At 40.6% G+C, this 21,255-nt stretch overlaps 1 protein-coding gene across 1 annotated transcript in view; it reads right to left on the bottom strand.

Moving 5' to 3' along the window:
* The window catches only part of Phc3 (polyhomeotic homolog 3 (Drosophila)), a 73,413-nt gene extending 53,357 nt beyond the window's left edge, over nucleotides 1-20,056 (bottom strand). Inside the window, exons 1-4 of the mRNA XM_013016263.1 lie at nucleotides 20,036-20,056; nucleotides 15,103-15,268; nucleotides 8,735-8,890; nucleotides 7,364-7,441 (exon numbers count right to left, since the gene is read on the bottom strand). Coding sequence (XP_012871717.1) covers nucleotides 7,364-7,441; nucleotides 8,735-8,890; nucleotides 15,103-15,268; nucleotides 20,036-20,049 — 414 coding nt within the window. The 5' untranslated portion in view covers nucleotides 20,050-20,056. The remainder of the gene's footprint in view (nucleotides 1-7,363; nucleotides 7,442-8,734; nucleotides 8,891-15,102; nucleotides 15,269-20,035) is intronic.
* Between the last annotated feature and the right edge of the window lie 1,199 nt (nucleotides 20,057-21,255).

Genomic DNA, 21,255 nt, shown 5'->3' on the forward strand with positions numbered 1-21,255 from the left:
CCATCTCACTCCAGTCAGAATGGCTATCATGAAGAACACAAACAAAAAACAAATGCTAGTGTTTTTATAAAACATTGGTAAGAATGTAAACTAGTATGAACACTATGAAAACTGGTATGGAAGTTCCTCAAAAAACTAAAAATCGAACTACCCTAAAATCCAGCAATATCACTCTTGGGCATTTATCCAAAGGAATGAAAATCAGGATGAAATAGAAACACTTGTATTTATTGCAGCACTATTCACAACAGCCAGGCTATGGAAACAAACCAGATGCCCTAAAAAAATGAATGGATGAAGAAAATGTGCTGTATGTATACAATGGAATATTTATTATTTGGCCATAAAGAAGAAAATTAAGTCATTTGCAGAAAAATAGGCCTAAAGAACATCAAATTAAGTGATTAAGCCAGTCCCTGAAGTTGCACATTGTCTCTCCTATGTGGATGTTAGACCCAAAATATGAACATCTATGTAAATACATACAAGATTACATATACATATGACATCAACCTCGTTGACACATGTTATTTGTATGTTCTTTCTCATATATGTATGTTAGACACAAAACACATATGTAAACATATACAGGATCCAATGTTTATGTTCAACCTAACTAAAACATGGCATACACATAGGTGGAGGTACCATGGTGAAATCACTTTGAACAATTAACAGGCAGTATAACATAAGAAACATTAGGAAGGTGAAACACACCTGAACTGCAATGTGAGTAGTGGGAGGGAGGCAGGCAGAAGGAGAGTGAATATGGTCATAATAATCTATGTACATATTTGAAAAAAACAAGGAAACAGACTAGTTTGGCAAGGGGGAGGGGAAGAGAAAGGATGGAAGGAGTGACTCTGATCAAGATATGCTGTGCACTACATCCACAAATTACAATGTTAAAATGAAACATCTTTATATAACTGACACAAACAAAACTAAAAATGTAAGCCATTTGACACAAATGGTGCAAACATATTTTCTCCCATTTTGTTAAATTTGTTTGGTTTTTGTTGTTGTTGTTGTTGGTTGTAGGGCTTGAACTCTATGCCTGGGTGCTGTCCCTGAGCTCTTCAGCTCAAGGCAAGTGCTCTACCACTTGAGCCACAACACCACTTCAGGTTTTCTGGTAGTTAATTGGAGATAAGAGTCCCATGGACTTTCCTGCCTGAGCTGGCTTTGAGCCTCAATCCTCAGATCTCAGCCTCCTGAGTAGCTAGGATTACAAGTGTGGGCCACCAGCATCCAGCTTTTACTTTTTGGGGGGGGTGTTGAATTCAGGGTCTAGGTGCTGTCCTTAAGCTTTGCCATTCGAGGCTAATGTTCTACCACTTTGAGCCATGGGTCCACTTCCATAAATTTTGGTGTTATTTCATTTAAGGCTTGTTTCATTTTAGCAAGCTAAATCTTAGCCTTGTTCAGTTTAAATGCAGAAAATACCAACCTGAAACCTCATTAGTTTTAGAGCCAAGCAAACATAAAATCACCATCATTGGGGCTGGGAAGGTGGCTCAGTGGTAGAGCGCTTGCCTTGCATGCTCGAGGCCCTGGGTTCGATTCCTCAGCACCACATAAGCAAAAAGAAAAATGCCAGAAGTGGTGCTGTGGCTCAAGTGGTAGAGTGCTAGCCTTGAGCTGAAGAGCTGAAGGGACAGCGCCCAGGCCCAGAGTTCAGGCCCCATGACCGGGCCCAAAAAAAAAAAAATACTTTGTCTAACTCACAAAATGTTTAACCACTCCTTTTTCTTACCAATATCCTTTTTTTTGGGGGGGGGAGGGGGTGGTGGTCCAGTTGTGCAAGGTAAGCACTCTACCACTGAGCCACCTTCCCAGCCCCCTCAATATCCTTTTTTTTAATATATTTTCCTCACATATTTATTGGCACTAATTAGTTACACAAGGAAATTTCATTTTTGACATGTCCATACATACATAGTGTTCCATTCCTTTCCTAACTACAACTTTTTTTTGCCAGTCCTGACCTTGAACTCAGGGCCTGGACACTGTCTCTGAGCTTCTTTTGCTCAGGGCTAGCACTCTACCACTTGAGTTACAACACCACTTCCAGCTTTTTCTGTTTATGTGGTACTGAGAAATCGAACCCAGGGCTTCATGCATGTGAGGAAAGCATTGTACCACTAAGCCACAGTCCCAGTCCAAACTACAACTATTTTAAGAAAAGACATACGGGCTGGGAAGGTGGCTCAGTGGTAGAGCGTTTGCCTTGCATGCATGAGGCCCTGGGTTCGATTCCTCAGCACCACATAAGCAGGGGAAAAAAAAGAAAGAAAAGACATAGCTATCAATAAATGTTGTAGTATTTATGCCTTGATCTAGATTGCATTGCTTAAATTTTTCTTTTCTGTCCTTTTAGGATCCCAGGGTCATACATTTTTTTAAATTTTGTTGTTGTTTATAAACAATTTTTAACAAATTTCATTCCTATTCCAGAATACTTTCATGCTCAAAGAGAAATTTTTGTTTTAAAAAGTTACACTAGTAGCCAGAAAAAAAAACTATATAGTATGTACTCAGCAAAGACCAAACCTTTAACTAAAGAACTACAGTAGATCATATTCAATTCCTGAAAGCCTACAAACCACACATTCCATTAGAGTCAATTTTACAAAGAATCAAACCATCCTGCAACCAGAAAGAAAATGAAGAAAGGACAATATATTAGGATTAGACTAACTCAGTGGTTTTCAACTGTAATAGTTTGTCCCCTACCCCCACTCTTCACCTTACCTGACCTCATCTCCACCCACATGAGTTTTTGATCATCATACTGGGAGGTAAAGGAGGGTCAGAACATACTGTTGGCACCTAGTGAATAAGCAGGGACGCTGCATCCTACAATGCCAAGATGCCCCCAATAATGAAGAACTATCTTTAGTTACACGGGAAAATTAAGAAACTGATGGAATTTAAATATGAACACTTATCAGTTAAATTTCTATAGTGTAGTTATTTTTCTAGTTTCACAAAAGAATAACCTTCTCTGAGGGCAGGGATGGGAAGGGAAAATGGAGGAGAAAAAAGGAAAGAGTGAAGCTGGGCGCCAGTGGCTCATGACTGTAATCCTAGCTACTCAGTAGGCTGAGATCTGAGGAAGTGGTGCTGTGACTCAAGTGGTAGAGCTCTAGCCCTGAGCTGAAGAAATGAGGGACAGCACCCAGGCCCAGAGTTAAGGCTCCATGACCAGCAAAAATAAATAAATAAATAAATAAATAAAGTTAAAACGTATTAGCATTTGGCACTTAACCCATGTTTCCAGTTCAGCATTTTGAAGGCTAATTGAAAATACTGTCTCACAGACTTTTCTGTCTAGGTTCACTTTGATATGTAACCCACTGGGTCTCAGCCTTCTGAGTATCTAGAATTACAGATATGAGTTACAATGGCTACCTGAGTTGTTTTTTTTTTTTTTTTTGGGGGGGTGGTCCAGTCATGAGGCCTGAACTCTGGGCCTGGGCGCTGTCCTTCAGCTCTTCAGCTCAAGGCTAGCACTCTACCACTTGAGTCACAGCGCCACTTTCGGCTTTTTTTTCTGCTTATGTGATGCTGAGGAATCGAACCCAGGGCCTCATGCATGCAAGGCAAGCACTCTACCACTGAGCCATCTTCCCAGCCCCTGGGTTTTTATTTTACTGTTTTAACTTTTAAGCTATTTGTACATTCTGGATATTAATTTTTTATCCATTAAATAATTGTTAAAAATTTCTGTGATTATGTGGCTTATCTCTTTGCCATAGTCATTGTTTATTTCATGTAATAATAAACCTTTAAATTTTATTTACTCCCACTTATCCACTCTTGTTATTATTTTCTGGTCACTTTGAGATCTATTAAAAAATGATTACTTAGGCTTGTGTGTTCTAGGAATTTCCTTAAGATTTTCTGTATTTAGTTTCAAAGTTTCACATCTTTAAGTTCTTTGATCCATTTGGAGTTGATTTTTTTTTAATTGTGAAAATACTGTACAGAGGGGTTACAATTACTTGGGCAAGATAATGAGTACATTTCTTATCAAGCATTGTAGCCTCCTCCTTTGTTTTCCCTTCCCATCCCTTCCCATCCTCCCCCCACCAAATCATCCCCCCTACTCCCCCCACAGCACCAAAGTTGTTGCAATGGGTCCACCTGTATCCCTATTTAAACGATTTGTTTTTCCCCTTCCCCTCCACAAATTATATGAAAGCAGGGGTTATACCGTGGGGGAGGGACATACAGAGCAACAAATCTTATAAATCTTATAAATGTGTTAGAAACAATCGCATGAAAGAAAAAAAACATTTGAATACATATCTTAGGGTTCATCTCCCTAACATCAACTTATCTGACCTTTTCTGCTTGACTCAGACATATACTAGATATTGCAAATAAGGGAAACCATGGGACCTATGTTTCTTTGGGCCTGGTGGAGTTGATTTTGTGCAGAGTGAAAGACAGAGTTTCAGTCTCCTGCGTGTAGATAATCTATTTTACCACCATCTTTCATTGAACAGACTATATAAAAACCTATTTCTGGCATCCTTGATTAACATTAGAAGACTGTAGTTTAGTGGGTTTTATCTTCTATTCTGTTTCATTGATCTTCATGTCTATTTTATTACTATGACTTGGTAGTGTATTTTGAAATATGTTATTTTGATAGAATATTTTTGTAGCATTATTTTTGTGTAGTACTATTTTCATTATTTGAGTGTTTTTGTTCCTATGCTAATTTTAGGATATGGTTTTCTATTTGTGCCAGGAATGGAATTTTTACTTTTATAGGTATCATATTAAGTCATGGGCTGGTTTGATGCTGTATGTCCATTTTCACAATATAAAATTTTGCCACATCATAAAAACATGAAGTCTTTTTGTCTGCTACCTAATCTTAAATTACTTTCTTCAAAGGTTTATGCTTTTAACTGAATAGGTCTCTTTGCCCTAGATTAGGCATGTATTTTTCTTTTTTTAAAGATGTAATTGGTATCACAAAGGTGATGTACAGGTAATATTTCTGTTTTTGTTATTGTCAGTGGGTTGGTTTTCCTGATTTTTCTCTCAGTCAGTCAGCTCATTCCTAAAATGTAGAAAGCAATTAATTTTGTATGTTGAGTTCATATGTTTATACATTTCCAAAATACTTATTAGTTCTAGGGGAATTTGATGAATATTTAGTATTATTTAAGTATAGCAATATATTATCTGCAAACAAGTATAATTTGACTTATTTTGTTTTCTAATCTTTTTACATCTTTCTCAGCTCATTTCTTTGGGAAGCAACTTCTATACTATATTTAATAAGAGTAGGAGACTGGCCACTCATTCTACACTATAGAAAAATTAATTTCTGTTTCTTGCTATTTAGCCTGATATGGCTATGTTTGTCAAACAGCCTTTATCACAATGAGATTTATTTTCCATGCCTAGTATCTTCAAAAATATTTATCATACAAGTATGTTGAATTCTGACTGATGAATTTTTGATACAGAAAAGGAGATTATCACATAATATTTGCCATTATTCTGTGTGAGGTATTACATTAATTGATTTGTTTATGAAAACTTATTGGTGTAGCTGGAATAAAACTAACTTGATAGTTATGCATCATCTTTGAAATGTGTTATTAAATTTTATTTGAAAGAAAGAAAAAAAACATATTAGCATTATCTTTTATTCAAGAAATTTTACATAACTTTCCACAGCATGTGTTTGCTATAGCAAAATAGCTTAATTTCACTTCTCAAAATCAATTGCTATATCTGAATAAAAATTGATATTAGCAAATTTAGCCTCAATTATGTAGGTAACCTAAAAAATGTATTTTTTCTTTTTTACAAACTTTTGCTAAAAAGTGTAATTTTTAAAATATAATCTGCACAAAACTAGAAATGCTTAGATGTCTTCCAAAGACATAACAAATGTAGTATAGTACATACATGGCCAATATCCCTGAGTCATATATTTCAGAGTTTTAGTACACTATGAGAAGAAATAATTTGCCAGGCGCCAGTGGCTCACACCTGTAATCCTAGCTAAGAAAACTAAGGAAGCTAAGATCTGAGGTTCAAAGCCAGGCCAGGCAGGAAAGTCCATGAGACTCTTATCTCTAATAAACCACCAGAAAAAAACGGAAGTTCCACTTTGGCTCAAGCAGTTGACCGCTCGCCTTGAGCTGAAGAGCTGAGAGACAGTGCCCAGGACCAGAGTTCAAGCCCCATGACTGACAAAAAAAAATAATTTAGAATCACATGACAGCTGATTACAATCAATAGGAAAGATGTTTAAGAAATAACAAAAAGAGATTTTTAAAGAAATAGATTTTCATGCTAGGCAGTAGTGGCTCACATCTGTAATCCTAGCTATCCAGGGGGGGAGAGATCTGAGAATCCTAGCTACTCAGGAGATTGAGATCTGAGGATTTGTTTGAGGTTAGCGCAGGCAAGAAATTCCATGAGACTCTCCAATTAATCATCAAAAAGCTAGAAGGGGAGCTGTGGCTCAAGTGGTAGACCACCAGCCTTAAGCAAAAGAAAAAAAAAATTAAAGGATAATGCCCAGACCAAAGTTAAAGTTCAAGCCCCAGTATCAGCACACAAAAAAGTCACATTTCTCAGAAGTTTAACCTTAGCTCTGAATTCATGAACCATATCCTTCTGATTTTTTTTTTATGTATTGAGTACTAAAATAGTATACAACATTTCTACAAAAACAGCTTCATGAAAAATAAGAACTTAAAATGACAAAAATGTAAAACAGGTCCTATCCTAGATGAGGGAACTAGTGGGAGGGGGAAAGTAAATGAGAGGGTGAAGGATGGTGTAGATGGCCAAAATACTTTATGTATGTGTGTAAAAATGGAACAATGGCCAGGCACCGAAGGCTCACACCCATAATCATAGCTACTCAGGAGGCTGAGATATAAGGATCACAGTCCAAAGCCAGCCCAGGGAAGGAAAATCCATGAGACTCTTATCTCCAATTAACCACCAGAAAACTGGAAGTGACGCAGTGTCAAGTGGTACAGTGCTAGCCTTGAACTGAAGATCTGAGGGACAGCACTCAGGCACACAGTTCAAGCCCCATGACCAACAAAAAAAAATAAAAATAAATAAATTTAAAAATGGAACAATGAAGTGTGCTGAGTTTGTTTGCAAATGGGAAGAACATGATGAGAAAATGATGGAGGGGGTGAGTCTAATCATGGTACATTGTGTATATATATGGATATGTCAAAATGAAATCTCCTTGTACAACTAATTGATGGTAATAAAAAAATGGTAAAAACAAATAAGCACAACAGTTACTTTTAGAAAGTTATAATTAAAAATTTTAATCCAGGAAAAAATTTAGGGTACTTACAGATGTCTGGGACATACTTGACTGTTGTGTGACACTTCCTGTAGGGGATGTAGGTGGTCTTCCACTGGACAAACTTGCCTAAAACAGTAAGACCGTTGTAATATAAAAAGCATAAAGTTAAAAGCTTTCTGGAATAGGACACCAGTAGCTCAGGCCTAGCTACTCAGGAGGCTGAGATCTGAGGATCATGGTTTGAAGCCAGCCTGGGTAAAGTTCCTGTGAGACTCTTATTTCCAATTAACCACTCATAAACCAGCTCAAAGTGGTAGAGCACTAGCTTTGAGCAAGAGCTCAGGGACAATGCCAATGCCCTGAATTCAAGACCCAAAACAAACAAAAAAAAAAACTTTCTGGTACCAGCATAATACAAAACCTCAACAAAACTCAGAAAGTATATGCATGAAACAAATTTTATGATCAAAATGGTGTTTGCCTTTGACAATCAGATGAAAAAAAGAAAGAAAAAGCTGAATCATAAAATAAGACCCAACAGCTAATCTTATTAGCTGCATTCATTGTCAGTTTTGCTCTTTAGCTCTGTAATCTTTGAAGCAGAACCACCACTAGAATATTATGAAAAAGAAGCTGGGGCGGGGGGGGGGGGGGGGGGAGAGAAAGAAAGAAAAAGAACCTGAAGCTGTAACAAGAGTCTGTGGATTCCAGTTTGCTAACTCACAATATAAACACAATCTCATTTAAAAGTATACTACTGACAAGAAGCAACAGCTAGTATATGTTTATAATAGAAATAAACCTTTTTCAGGTTCAGATAACTGAGATCCTCCTATCATGAGGAGATTTAGAACTGAATCTCACAGTTTCATTTAAATAATACAATCATAATGAAAATCTTTTTTAAAGGTAAACATTTAATCATAAAATGACTGTATTATTTAGCAGGAATAAGGACTGGATTTTAGAACAGTGAACATATGTGTTTTAAACATAAAATTTCCATTACAATGACTACCTCTGAAGAACGGGAACAGTAGTAGATGCAGAAAGAAGTATCTCTACTTCATTTGTCCCTTACTGTTTTGTAACTGTTTGATATTTTTTAATGAATATAAAACACTTTTAGACCAAACAAATATAATTCATATACCATTCAGTATTCATTGTTATACCTAGAATTTTGAACACAAAATCATGCCTTTAACTCAGCATTTGTCCAGATGGATAAAAATCAGTGAGACAAAAGCTAACCACGGACTATCACGCTACTTATTTCCCACCCAACATAGTTTCTTCAGAAAAAATAATCACAGAATATCTGAAAACTCTGAAACACCCTGTGTACTTATTTTTCACAATTATGTGACAAGAATGTTATACTTTGTCCTCATCAGTTATGGATATATCCAGTCTCACCTGCACAGCAGCAAGGCTCTGGAGCTGGGAGCTACTCAGATGCTGCTGCTGAAGGGCTGCAGTGTGTAGCATCAAGTGCTGCTGCTGAGCAGCATACATCTGCTGTAGGTACTGAGCAGCTGAACTTGGGGGACGATGCAATGCCTGCTGAATGACCTGTAGGAGAAGTCAAATTCCAACATCAGGTCATAATCTCAACCTTTATCTCTCTTTCTTTCTCTCTCTCTCTCCCCCTGCACCCCTCCCTCTCTCTCTTCCTGGTACTAAGGATCAAACCCACAGGCCTTGTATTTGCTAAGCACTTATGCTAATAAGCTATAGCCTTACCTTAAACATAAAATGAAGTACAGAAAAAACAATGAGTTTAAATTTTTACTGCGTTATAAGCACTGTCATTAAACATACTAGTTTATTTCTCTCCTCCTTACATGTCACTAGGAGTTACCAGTTATACCTAGTAGAGACAATATATGAAAGAAGAGCCAGATAAGCATCTGAAATACCAGCTTTGAGATGGATAAAAATTTAAAAGAATACTTCTACTGGCCAGGCACCAATGGCCCACGCCTGTAATCCTAGCTCAGGAGGCTGAGATCTGAGGAACACAGTTCAAACCCAACCCCGGCAGGTAAATCTGTGAAACTTATCTCCAATAAACCACTAGAAAACTGGAAGTGACGCTGAGGCTCAAGCAGTAGAGCACTCGCCTTGAGCTGAAGAGCACAGGGGCAGTGCCCAGGCCCAGAATTCAAGCCCCACGACCGAAAAAAGAAAAAGAATACTTCCACTAACTAAGAAAATAAGTCAGCTGGTCACTAGTAGCTCATGTCTGTAATCCTAGCTACTGAGGAGGCTGAGAGCTGAGGACTGTGGTTCAAAGTCAGCACAGGTAGGAAAGTCCATGAGTCTTTTTTTTTTTTTTTCAGTTGCGAGGCTTGAACTCCGGGCCTGGGCAATGTCTTTGAGCTCTTTTGCTCAAGGTTAGCTAGCACTCTATCACTTTTAAGCCACATCTCCAATTCAGGTTTTCTTGTGGTTAATCTGAGTCCCAGAGAGACTTTTCTGCCAGGGATGGTTTCAAACTGTGATACTCAGATCTCAAAACTTCTGAGTAGCTAGGATTATAGGTGTGAGCCACTTGCACCCAACTTCCATCAGACTCATCTCCAAGCCCCACGATCAACACAAAGAAAAAGAAAAAATAAGTCCTCCTATAGTATGCTGTTAGTGCACTGAATTTCAGTTAGTATAATCTTCTGGCTGAAACTTGGTAAAATTCAGGGCATAGGTATGGTTAGGAATACTTTTGTCATGTAGTCATTACAAACTACAACATTTATCACACCGTCTACTACAAGTTATTTTCCTTTAGAAATTACTAGACAATTTTTATTATTTTAAGTGTCAGATTCCAGGTTTTAATTATTTACACGCAGGAATAAAACTTGTAGTGAAAGAAAATAAAATTACTCCTAAAAAATGCTACTTACAGAAATGGAGGGACAAAGTAGCAGTGGTACTCACTAGACACTATGTTGAAAATGAACTAACAACTTGTGAGTAGGGACAGGAGGGAAAAAACTGCAAGGGAAAGGATGACATTGTCCAAAATGAGGTGTATTCATTATCTGACTTCTGTAACCATAATCCCCCTCTGCATATCACCTTTATAAAAACAATAAAATTTTTTAAAAATTTAATTGCTATTTGCAGCTGGGCATGCAATCCTATCTACTTGGGAAGATAACAAATAGGAGAATCACAGTTCAATGCCAGTCTGACAGAAAAATCCGCAAGACTCTCCAATGCAACAGAGGGATAAATGTAATGTCCATCTGTAGTCCAAGTCACAATGTGAAGCTTAAAATAGACACATCACAGTTCAGGCTTAGGCCTGGAAAGAAATAATACCCTATCTTTAAAAAAATAACCAATCTAGCCAGGTGCCGGTGGCTCACACCTGTAATCCTAGCTACTCAGGAGGCTGAGATCTGAGGATACCGGTTCAAAGCCAGCCCAGGCAGGAAAGTGCATGAGACTCCTATCTCCAATAAACCACCAGAAAACCGGAAGTGGTGCTATGGCTCAAGTAGTAGAGCGCTCGCCTTGAGCTGAAGAGCTGAGGGACAGCCCCCAGGCCCAGAGTTCAAGCCCCATGACAGACAAAAAAATAAATAAATAACCAATCTAAAATGCATTGGAGTATGGAAAATTATACAGGATTCTAGCTACTCTTAAGAGAGAAACAAAGGCACAATCCTAAATGCTTCTTCATATTTATATAGAATAATATACATACTAAAACAAGTTCCAAAATATGGAAACAAAGATTTTTTTAAGTTTTTAGTTTTTGATGATTCTATCTTCTTTACCTATGTATGGTGTAGTCACATGTATATCTCGGGAGGGTGGGAGCAAGGCACAGAACTTGAGAGAAAAAGGATGAAGAAGTGCAGTAGTGGAGCTCATTGGACACTGATGAAAGTAAACTATACAATTCAGGAGTGGAGATGGAAGAAAGGGAGTAGGAGAGAATGAGGGAACAGAAGACAACTCTATGAAAGGAAATGTATTCTTTACCTGATTCACATAACTATAATCCCTCAGTAATCACCTCTATAATAACAATAAGGTAAATTAGGTTTTAAAAATATAAAAAATGAAGAAACAGGGCTAGAGATGTGGCACAGCAGTAGGGTATCTGCCTAACAAGTGCAAGACCCTGAGTACCACAAAAACAAATAGTGAATTACAGTGAATACTAGCAACATGTAAAATGAGAGCCTAAAAAGTCTTAAGTACAGAAGTATACCAATCAAGTATTTTAACAAAACCAGAAACTTAGCTGTTGAAAAGCTAAGTTTAATATCAGTCCTCTGTAGTCACATCTTAGTTTCATCATGACCACTGAACTTTGAAACAGCATCGAATCCTTACCTCTGAATCAAACCACAGTTTTCAAAGTTGTCATAAATTAACCACCATAGTCCTTTAGCTTGTGGGTATAAACTAGGATACATGAAACCATAAAGTCATGAACCCATTTATCCAACTTCCTTTTTTTTCCTTTTTTTTTTCCTTTTTTTGTTGGTCATGGGCCTGAACTCTGGGCCTGTGCACTGACCCTGAGCTCTTCAGCTTAAGGCTAGTTCTCTACCACAGAGCCACTGTGGTACTGAGGAACTAAACCCAGGGCCTCATGCATACAAGGCAAGCACTCTACCACTGAGACACCTTCCCAGCTCCCATTTATCCAACTTTCAAGAAAGCACATTTCCATGAGTAATCGTTTACATACTAACATATACTCGTATCTCATTTCTCCATCTGTAAATTATTTCTGCCACAACTCATGTCACAAAAATCAATGTAGGGCTGGGAATGTGGCTTAGTAGTAGAGTACACACATGAAGCCCTGGATTCAGTTCCTCAGGACCACATAAACAGAAAAAAAAAAAAAAAAAAGCAAAAAGTGCTGCTGTGGCTCAAGTGATAAAGTACTACCCTTTAGCAAAGAGGCTCAGGGACAGAACCCAGGCCCTGAGTTCAGACCCCAAAACCAGAAGAAAAAAAAAAAATCAATGTAAACTTTTGATCCCTTGCTGTAGAAAACTACAGGCCAAGGATTAAGTCATTCAGAATTACAATAATGTATCTTTTGGGTCATATAAATCTACATTTGTTCTTCTAATTTCATAATAAAATTCTAAGAATCAAGTGAAAATAACAATCTATTGGATACATATTTTTGTCAAAGTACAGTAATTTATTACTACTCAATATTATATTCTTGGTATTGAGTAAATACAAGTAAAAAAACACATTGTTCTTATTTAGTTTCACTAGCTAGAGTAGGGAACAGCTCAAGGACTACCTAAGGCCAAATAAGGACCTCAAAATCATTTGGTACATAACATGACAGAAACATCTGGTTCTCATTATTTGCTATGGCCATCTGCCTATATTAATAATTGTGTATGGCCTCAAACAATATTATCAATACCCAAATGGCCCTTGGCAGAAAAAAAAAATCTCCACCCTTGCTCTTTAAGAACAAGAGGGTAGGGGCTGGGAAGTGGCTCAGTGGTAGAGCGCTTGCCTTGCATGCCTGAGGCCCTGGGTTCGATTCCTCAGCACCACATAAACAAAAAGAAAAAAGCCGGAAGTAGCACTGTGGCTCAAGTGGTAGAGTGCTAGCCTTGAGCTGAGGGACAGCGCTCAGGCCCAGAGTTCAGGCCCCACGACCGGAACCCCCCCCCAAAAAAAAACAAGAACAAGAGGGTAAAGGAAATTCACTGGACTGAAAAAGGCAGCTGAAAGATTAAAGAACTACTTAGTAATTCAATACATATTGGTTTAACTGCATTTTAAGATAGATAATCCAGGTCTGGGAAGGTGGCTCAGTGGTAGAGCGCTTGCCTTGCATGCATGAGGCCCTGGGTTCCATTCCTCAGCACCACATAAGCAGAAAAAAAGCCAGAAATGGCACTGTGGCTCAAGTGGTAGAGCGCTAGCCTTGAGCTGAAGAGATGAGGGACAGCGCCCAGGCCCACGACCGGACCCAAAAAAAAAAAAAAAATCCAATGATATCATAAAAACTAGTCAGAGCTACTGGTGAGAAACAACTAGATCTTCACATGTCTAATACATTTGTGTTAACATATGCAACTTAAGTGAAATTAGAGAATAAAATAATCTATTAAAGTATCACCTCATCTATATGCTCAGAGATCTAGATAGTCTTTCTGTATCAGTTGCCTCAGCAAAGACAAGACATTAAAAGCCCACTGCATTCCAGTTTGAATTTCTGCTGAGCTGGCTGGTTCCCCAACAATTCTATAATGATTTCAGAATAGGAAATCCTAAACCATGCAAGTAGTCATTACACTGGGATATCTATCATGGAAGACTGTATCCTAACAGGTAAGAAAGCAATTATGAGAGGACAGGGAAGCGGTTCAGCAGAAAGTTTGCCTAACATGTACACACATACACATATACACACATCACACACACACATGCGCGCACACACACACGTGCGCTTGCACACACACCCCTGGGCTTGATCCTCAACACTGCAAGAAAAAAGAAGGGTGAGAGGGGAGGAAAAAGGAGGAGAAAAGAAGATAAAAGGAGAGGAGGGGAGAAAGGAGGGGCTAAAAGAATGCAATTACAAGGATCTTAAAGAAAGCAAATGGCATAAGAGAAAAAACAAGAACTCACAAAATGGTTAAGGTATAAACCCTAAGTAAAGTTAGAGAACCTACTACCAAAGTTTAGAAAAGTTACATTATTTAAAACACTGGGTTTTCCCATTTGCAAGATGGAAATCATAATTCTTTTTTTGTTAGTCCTGGGGTCTGAACTCTCCCTCAGCTCTTCAGCTCACTTGAGCCACAGCACCACTTCTGGCTTTTTTCACTTATGTGGTACTGGGGAATCGAACCCAGGGCCTCATGCATGGGAGGTAAGCACTCTACCACTGAGCCATTGTCCCAGTCCCTGGAAATCATAATTCTTTATATAAGTGTGGTAAGGATTTAAAAAATCCACATAAAGCATGTAAGTGCTGACACATAGCATTTGTTTATTTCATACTATCACTGTTTATTAGGTACCTACAATGGTCACTGGGTACCCCACAAGGTCCTAGATATGTCATCACACCCCTATAGTAACTTGGAATGTAGAAAGTCATATCCTCATTTTACTATTTCTTGAAACTCAAGAAGAGTATACCAGAGATATTAATGATAACAAAAAAGAAATTCAAGCAGCATATCACACCACCAATGCTCATGCCCTTTATATGTAACACTGTATTGCCTCCATTTTTATAAAGTTCAACTTAGTAAATTTACTTTCTCAACTAAGTGATCATTAGGTTCCTTTTCTATCACTGTTCCTAAGAGCTGTACAATGCATCCTCCTGCGTATAGGTCCTAGGCCACCTATATCTGAAATAAAACTCAACACATTTACAGACCTGAAAATATTTGTGTATATTTTGGGCTCAACTACAAAAATATCCCCAAAAGTGAGCTGGGAAGGACTCAAAAAAAAAAAGTCCCCAAAAGTTAAAGCCATATACCTCTCACATGATTATTAAATAATAACTATGATTATTAAATAACTTTGTTGATTGAGATCTTCAGAAATTTTATTTTCTTTTTTTGACAGTCCTTGATATTGAACCCAGGGACTTGCTCATTCAAGGGTAAGTACTCTATCACTGACCTACCTCATCATCAAATATTATCAATTCTAACTTTATGCTTGAGAATATGAACCAATACATACATCTTGCTTAGGCAAAAAAGTAGTATGACATCCTAAGTTTTAACCCACCCATCATTATAGCTGAATACCTGTACAGCATGTCGGTCCGAACCACTGTATACAGAAATCTGTGGCTGCTGCATTCGTGATGAGGACGTGGTGATGGTGGTGGTAGTGGTGCTACTGGCTGTTGTTGACACAGAAGATGCTCCAGGGTTTGGTTCACTATCCATAGTTGTACTGTGGTCCTTAAATCTGGCAGATAACACAAATTATTTGTATTGGTAAAAGCACTATGAGTTTTAAAAAAATATTCATTCTAAGGTCAAACACAGGTTGCTTATCCTTATTAATTCCAGGCAAAGATTGGGAAGATTGGAGTTTGAGGCCAGCCTAAGGGTAAAACAAGACCCTATCTAAATCAATAGCTGGAATAAGTGATGCATGTCTGTCATCCTATATATGTGAAAAGCATAAATAGGCAGACTTTAGTCCAGGCCAGCTTTGAAACACACACAAATCCCTATTAAAAATATAATGCAAAAGGAATGTGAGTCAAGTGGTAGAGCATTTGTGTAGCAAGTATAAGGCCCTGAATTCAAACCTAGTACCCCTCACACACATACAAATTCAGTCCAAAGAAATAATCAGTGTCTATGGGGCTGGGAGGGTGGCTCAGTGATAGAGCGCTTGCCTTGCATGCCTGAGGCCCTGGGTTCGATTTCTCAGCACCATATAAGCAAAAAAAAAAACCGGAAGTGGTGCTGTGGCTCAAGTGGTAGAGTGCTAGCCTTGAGCTGAAGAGCTGAGGGACAGAGCCCAGGCCCAGAGTTCAGGCCCCATGACCGGACCCACCCCCCCCAAAAAAAAAGAAGAAAAAGAAAAGAAATAATCAGTGTCTAAATTCCTAAGAAGGCCTTTATAAAACACAACTACCACACTGTCATCAAAAACATACTGTCATCAAAAACATTTTAAGGAAAAAATACTTCACATACATATAGAGAATGTTTAGTAGCTAATATCTAATAAACCAGTTCAAATGATTAGTACAGATAACTCAGGGACACATAACTTAGATAAAGTCTAGCTTGCAGCTTATTTTGTATTACTGGATGAAGAGGAATTTGAAAACGAACCAGATGGTAAGAAAACACTAAACTACCCAGGAAAGCAACATCATTCCTTTAAAAGAATTGAGACAGGGGCTGGGAAGGTGGCTCAGTGGTAAAGAACTTGCCTTACATGCATGAAGCCCTGAGTTCGATTCCTCAGCACCCATAAGCAAAAAGAAAAAAGCCGGAAGTGGTGCTGTGGCTCAAGTGGTGGAACGCTAGCCTTGAGCTGAAGAGCTGAGGGACAGCGCCCAGGCCCAGAGTTCAGACCCCACGACCAGACCCAAAAAATAAATAAATAAAAATAAATAAATAAATAAAAGAATTGAGACAGGCATCAGTGTGGCTAATACCAGTAATCCTAGCTACTCAGAAGGCTGAGATCTGAAGATCTTGATTCCAAGCCAGGCCAAGAAGGAAAGTATGTGCAACTCTTATCTCTAACCACCAAAAAAGCCAGAAGCAGAACTGTGGCTCACGTGGTAAAGAACTAACCTTGAGCAAAAAAGCCTCAGGAACAGTATCCAGGCCACAGGACACACACATAAAAAAATTTTGTTAACTTAGACCACACTAAAGCTACCAGCACAACAATGTTTATTGCAGCATTATTTACCATAGCTAAGATATGGAACCAACCCAGATGCCCCTCAGTAGATGAATGGATCAAGAAAATGTGGTATATATACACAATGGAATTCTATGCCTCCATCAGAAAGAATGACATTGCCCCATTTTTTAGGAAATGGAAAAATTTGGAAAAAATTATATTAAGTAAGTAAGCCAGGCCCAAAGAAACATAGGTCCCATGGTTTCCCTTATTTGTAATATCTAGTAGATGTATGAGTCAAGCGGAAAAGGTCAGATAATGTGATGTCAGGAAAATGAACCCTTAGATATGTATTTTAATGTTTTTTTCTTTCATGCATGTGTTTCTAATGCATTTATAAGATTATCCTTTGTTGCTTTGTATGTCCCTCCCCCACAGTATAACCCCTGCTTTCACTATTTTGATGTCAGTATAACTTGTGGAGGAGATGGGGAAAAACCAGTTGTTTAAGGATACAGGTGGACCTGTTGCAACAATGAGAAGTACAAGTTGTCATGTCCAAAACGAACTTTACAACGTCGGTGGGGGGAGGAGAAGGATTGAGATTGGGGGAGGGGGGAGGCTGGGAAGGGATGTGAAGGGTAAACAAAGGAGGAGGATGCAATGCTTGGTAAGAAATGTACACATTATCCTGCCCATGCAATTGTAACCCCTCTGTACAGTATGTTCACAAATAAAATTAAATTAAGTTAAAAAAATTTTTGTTAACTTAAATAGCAAAAAATTAATTAACTTACATATGGCTTTTTATCAGTCTACTTCTAATAAGTGAGTTTTGCTTATGGGCAGATTAGTGCACCTGAGGGACTAAGAGCAGAACCTCACATATTTGTGCAAAAATTTACCCGAAAACTTGAAAGACGCATAATTAGGTCATTTTCCTCATGTACAGACAGTACATTTCTGTAGCAGACTTTCTGATCTTAACTTTCCAAAATTACAATCTTACTTTGTGGTATAAAATTTTGCCCAATAAAGAATCTAATATTTTAATAAATTCATACATTTAAAGCCAACCATAATGGCTTCAATATTGTTATAAACTTTTTTTGGGGGGTGGAGGGTTGTGGGGCTTAAATGCAAGGCCTGGTGATATCCTTGAGCTTTCTACCACTTTGAGCCACAGCTCCACTTCTAGCTTTTTGAGCCCTTAATTACAGATGTGTCTCAAGGGGCCGGGCCGGGTGACTCACGCCTGTCATCCTAGCTACTCAGGATTGCTGAGGATCGCTGTTCTAAGACAGCCAGGGCAGGGAAGTCCACGAGACTCATGTCCAATTAACCACCATAAAACCGGAAGTGGCCCTGTGGCTCAGGTGGTAGAGCGCTCACCTTGAGCTGAAGAGCTGAGAGACTGCGTCCAGGCCCAGAGTTCATGCCCCCTGCCCAACAAGAAGTCTTAGGGGGACTCCCTCCCACTCTGCCCTGTTCTTGGACTGGTTTCAAACATAATCCTCAAATTTCAACCTGCCGAGTAGCTAGGATTACAGGCATGAGCCACTGGCACCAGACTGAAACTAGTTCTTATAGGGTCAGAAATACCCATTGGTTACACCTTCTCTGAGGGGTCTTTTCTGACAAACACATCTTGATTCACCTCACATTGGCAGCACTGACAAAAACAGAAGTACATTTTGTATTTTGGAGGGAGGAACGACTAGGCAGGCATGAACTATTCCTTTCATGGGCTTTAAAAAATATTTTTGGGGGGCTGGGAAGATGGCTCAGTGGTAGAGCGCTTGCCTTGCATGCATGAAGCCCTGGGTTCGATTCCTCAGCACCACACAAGCAAAAAGAAAAATGCCGAAAGTGGCGCTGTGGTTCAAGTGGTAGAGTGCTAGCCTTGAGCTGAAGAGCTGAGGGACAGCGCCCAGACCCCACAACCGGACCCAAAAAATATATTTTTTTGGCGGGGGGAAGCCTCTGGGAAGCCAAATGTAAAAATATCCATTTTGTTTTGAGACAGGGTCTTACTTTATGACTAGATCCTCCAGTCTCAGCCTCCCTGAGTGCTAGGGTTTACAGGTGTGCACCATCACCTGGGCTTCACAGCCCCAATTTGTAAGATGCAAATCAAAGGGGGGAAAAGGGGGCAGATTCTTCACTTTTTTTTTTTTTAGAAAGTAAACCAGACATTTGTAATGCTTTACTGCTATTTTTTCAAACTGCCTTCCAATCACTAAATCACAGTCTTGTACATTAACTGTCCAATATGGAGAATCAGTAGTAGATAGGACCAACTTTTTACCAAAGTACTGCCTGTCAAAACACTTCGGCACCACATGCCAGTGGCGTGCCAAGTATCAGCTTAAATTCTGGTCCGTTTGTCCTCGAAGCCAAACACTATGTTTAAGTAAGCGGTCCTAACTTCTACCGAAACACGGTCACAGAGAAAATCTAGCCATGAAGTCTAAACGTTGGTGCGTGCAACTGGACAAAAACATCACGTTCCACTCCGAGGCCTGGCACAAAAAGGGCACAATTTCTGGCAATTCCACTGATTAATTAAATACTAGCAAAATACCGCTGGCCGTACATAAGGGGCCTACCCAGGAAAACGGTGACTTTTCAGAGTCCCTAGGTGAGCCAGACCAGAACGAGGCCCCGCGGCAGGCGTCCGCAGCGCTGCAGCCCGAGGCCACGGAAATCAGATCCTTCCCCGCGGAGCGCTCCCGAGTGCTCCCGAGGCCTCCACAGCGCTGCCCGCGCGACTCTCAGTTCAGCACAGGGCCGCCTCCCCCTCAGCCCCGCCGGACGGGGGGGGGGCAGCCGGGTCTCGGGGCCCCCGCCCCTCCGGAGGGAGAGGACAGCCGGATCTCGGGGTCCCCCCCGCCGAAGGGGGCTGGCAGCCGGGCATTGGGGGCCCCCGGCTGAGAAGCGGGGCGTCGCCCGGCCCACGCCCGGCTGGAGTGAGCGGAGCGCGGCGGAGGCCTCGGCCTCGCTTCCCACCGGGCCCGCCCGGCCTCCACAGGCCCTGGCTGCGATGACAGCGCCTGAGCGGCCCACCCAGGCTGCTGCCCGGCCAGGCCCCGGCGGCCCGGCCCCCGGAGGTGCCGCTGAGCGCCGGGCCCAGCCGATCCCGGACCAGACCGCGGAGGGGGGCGCACCCGCCAAGAGGGTTCACCGCACCGGGCGGGCTCCTCCACCGCCAAGTGGCTCTCGAGTCTCTCCCAGCACCACCACGAAGCAGGCCTGACCTCTCCCTCAAGGGGACGTGTCGCGGCTCCCGCCAGTTCCCCCCAGCGCCCCCCCCCCCGCCCTCACGAGTACGACATCAGTCACCCGCAAGCCACTCACTCCGCTTCCGCCATCTTCTCTCCTCCATCACTAACAGGGGTTGCGCATGCGTCCCCCGGCTGCGCGCGGAGGGGGTGGGGCGGGACCAGGTCACGTGGGATCTAGTTTGCCAATCACAGCCCATCCCCGCCCTCGCTCCAGCGGGGAGAGACTGGGCTCGGTCCGACCTCGGTAGTGGTGGCTGGTCCTCAAGCCCTCTTTTCCTTTTTACCAATAAGTAAAAAGTTCTGTTCTGTTCAGAGTGCCTTGAAGGGAAATGCTCTCAGGGAAGGAAATGCCCGGCCCGTGCTTATTGGGGTAGCTGTCCGGGGCGCCCCGATTTTGAAGGTTCGAGTCTGCAGTCTTCCCCCGCTTAGAGGTAGTGTCACCTCCCGGGCAGGTGGCCAAACAGGCGTCCGTGTCTTCCACGCAAGTTTGACTGTGTACTTAGTAGGGATGGCAAATTTAATTGGAATTATCAGAAACAGCCATCGAAATGCTAGTTTACTGTATGTTTACCAACCCTTTTGAGATGGTATGAGACAGAGTAAAATGACTCCCGCACAGGTGGCTCATGCTTGTAATCTTAACTTCAGGAAGCTGAGCTCTGAAGATCAAGGTTCAAAACCAGCCAGGAGAGAAAAGGTTGTGAGACTTACTTGCAATTAACCAGCAAAAATCTGGAAGCGGAGCTGTGATTCAAGTGATAGAGTGCCATCCTTGAGTGAACAAGCCAAGGGACAATGCTGAGGCCAAGCCTCAAGCATCACTTGAAAAAAAAAATGTAGTGATATAAATATATCTTAAAGTATAGCCCGGCACCAGTGGCTCATGCCTGTAATCCTAGCTACTCAGGAAGCTGAGATCTGAGAATCAAGGTTCAAAGCCAACCCAAGCAGAAAAGTCCCTGAGACTCTTGTCTCCAATTAACCACCTGAAAACTGGAAATTGTACTGTGGCTCAAGTAGAGTGCTCGCCTTGAAGTGAAGAGCTGAGGGACAACACCCAGGCCCAGAGTTCAAGCTCCACGGCCAAAAAAAAAAAAAAAAAAAGTATAGTGTGGTTGAAAGAGAAATATTCTTAAAATTACAAATCTTGTTCCAAGATATGTTTAAGGAGACCAGCACTTCCCCTATGTGTGGGCTTTAGCTATCCTTTACCTCCTTTTCCTATCTGATAATGTTGTTGTTGGTTTTCTAAGAACTATCCTATCTGATTGCAGTGCCCTTCCTTTCTTATAT

Source organism: Dipodomys ordii, unplaced genomic scaffold, assembly GCF_000151885.1.
Source record: "Dipodomys ordii isolate 6190 unplaced genomic scaffold, Dord_2.0 Scaffold30, whole genome shotgun sequence".
Taxonomy (NCBI): domain Eukaryota; kingdom Metazoa; phylum Chordata; class Mammalia; order Rodentia; family Heteromyidae; genus Dipodomys; species Dipodomys ordii.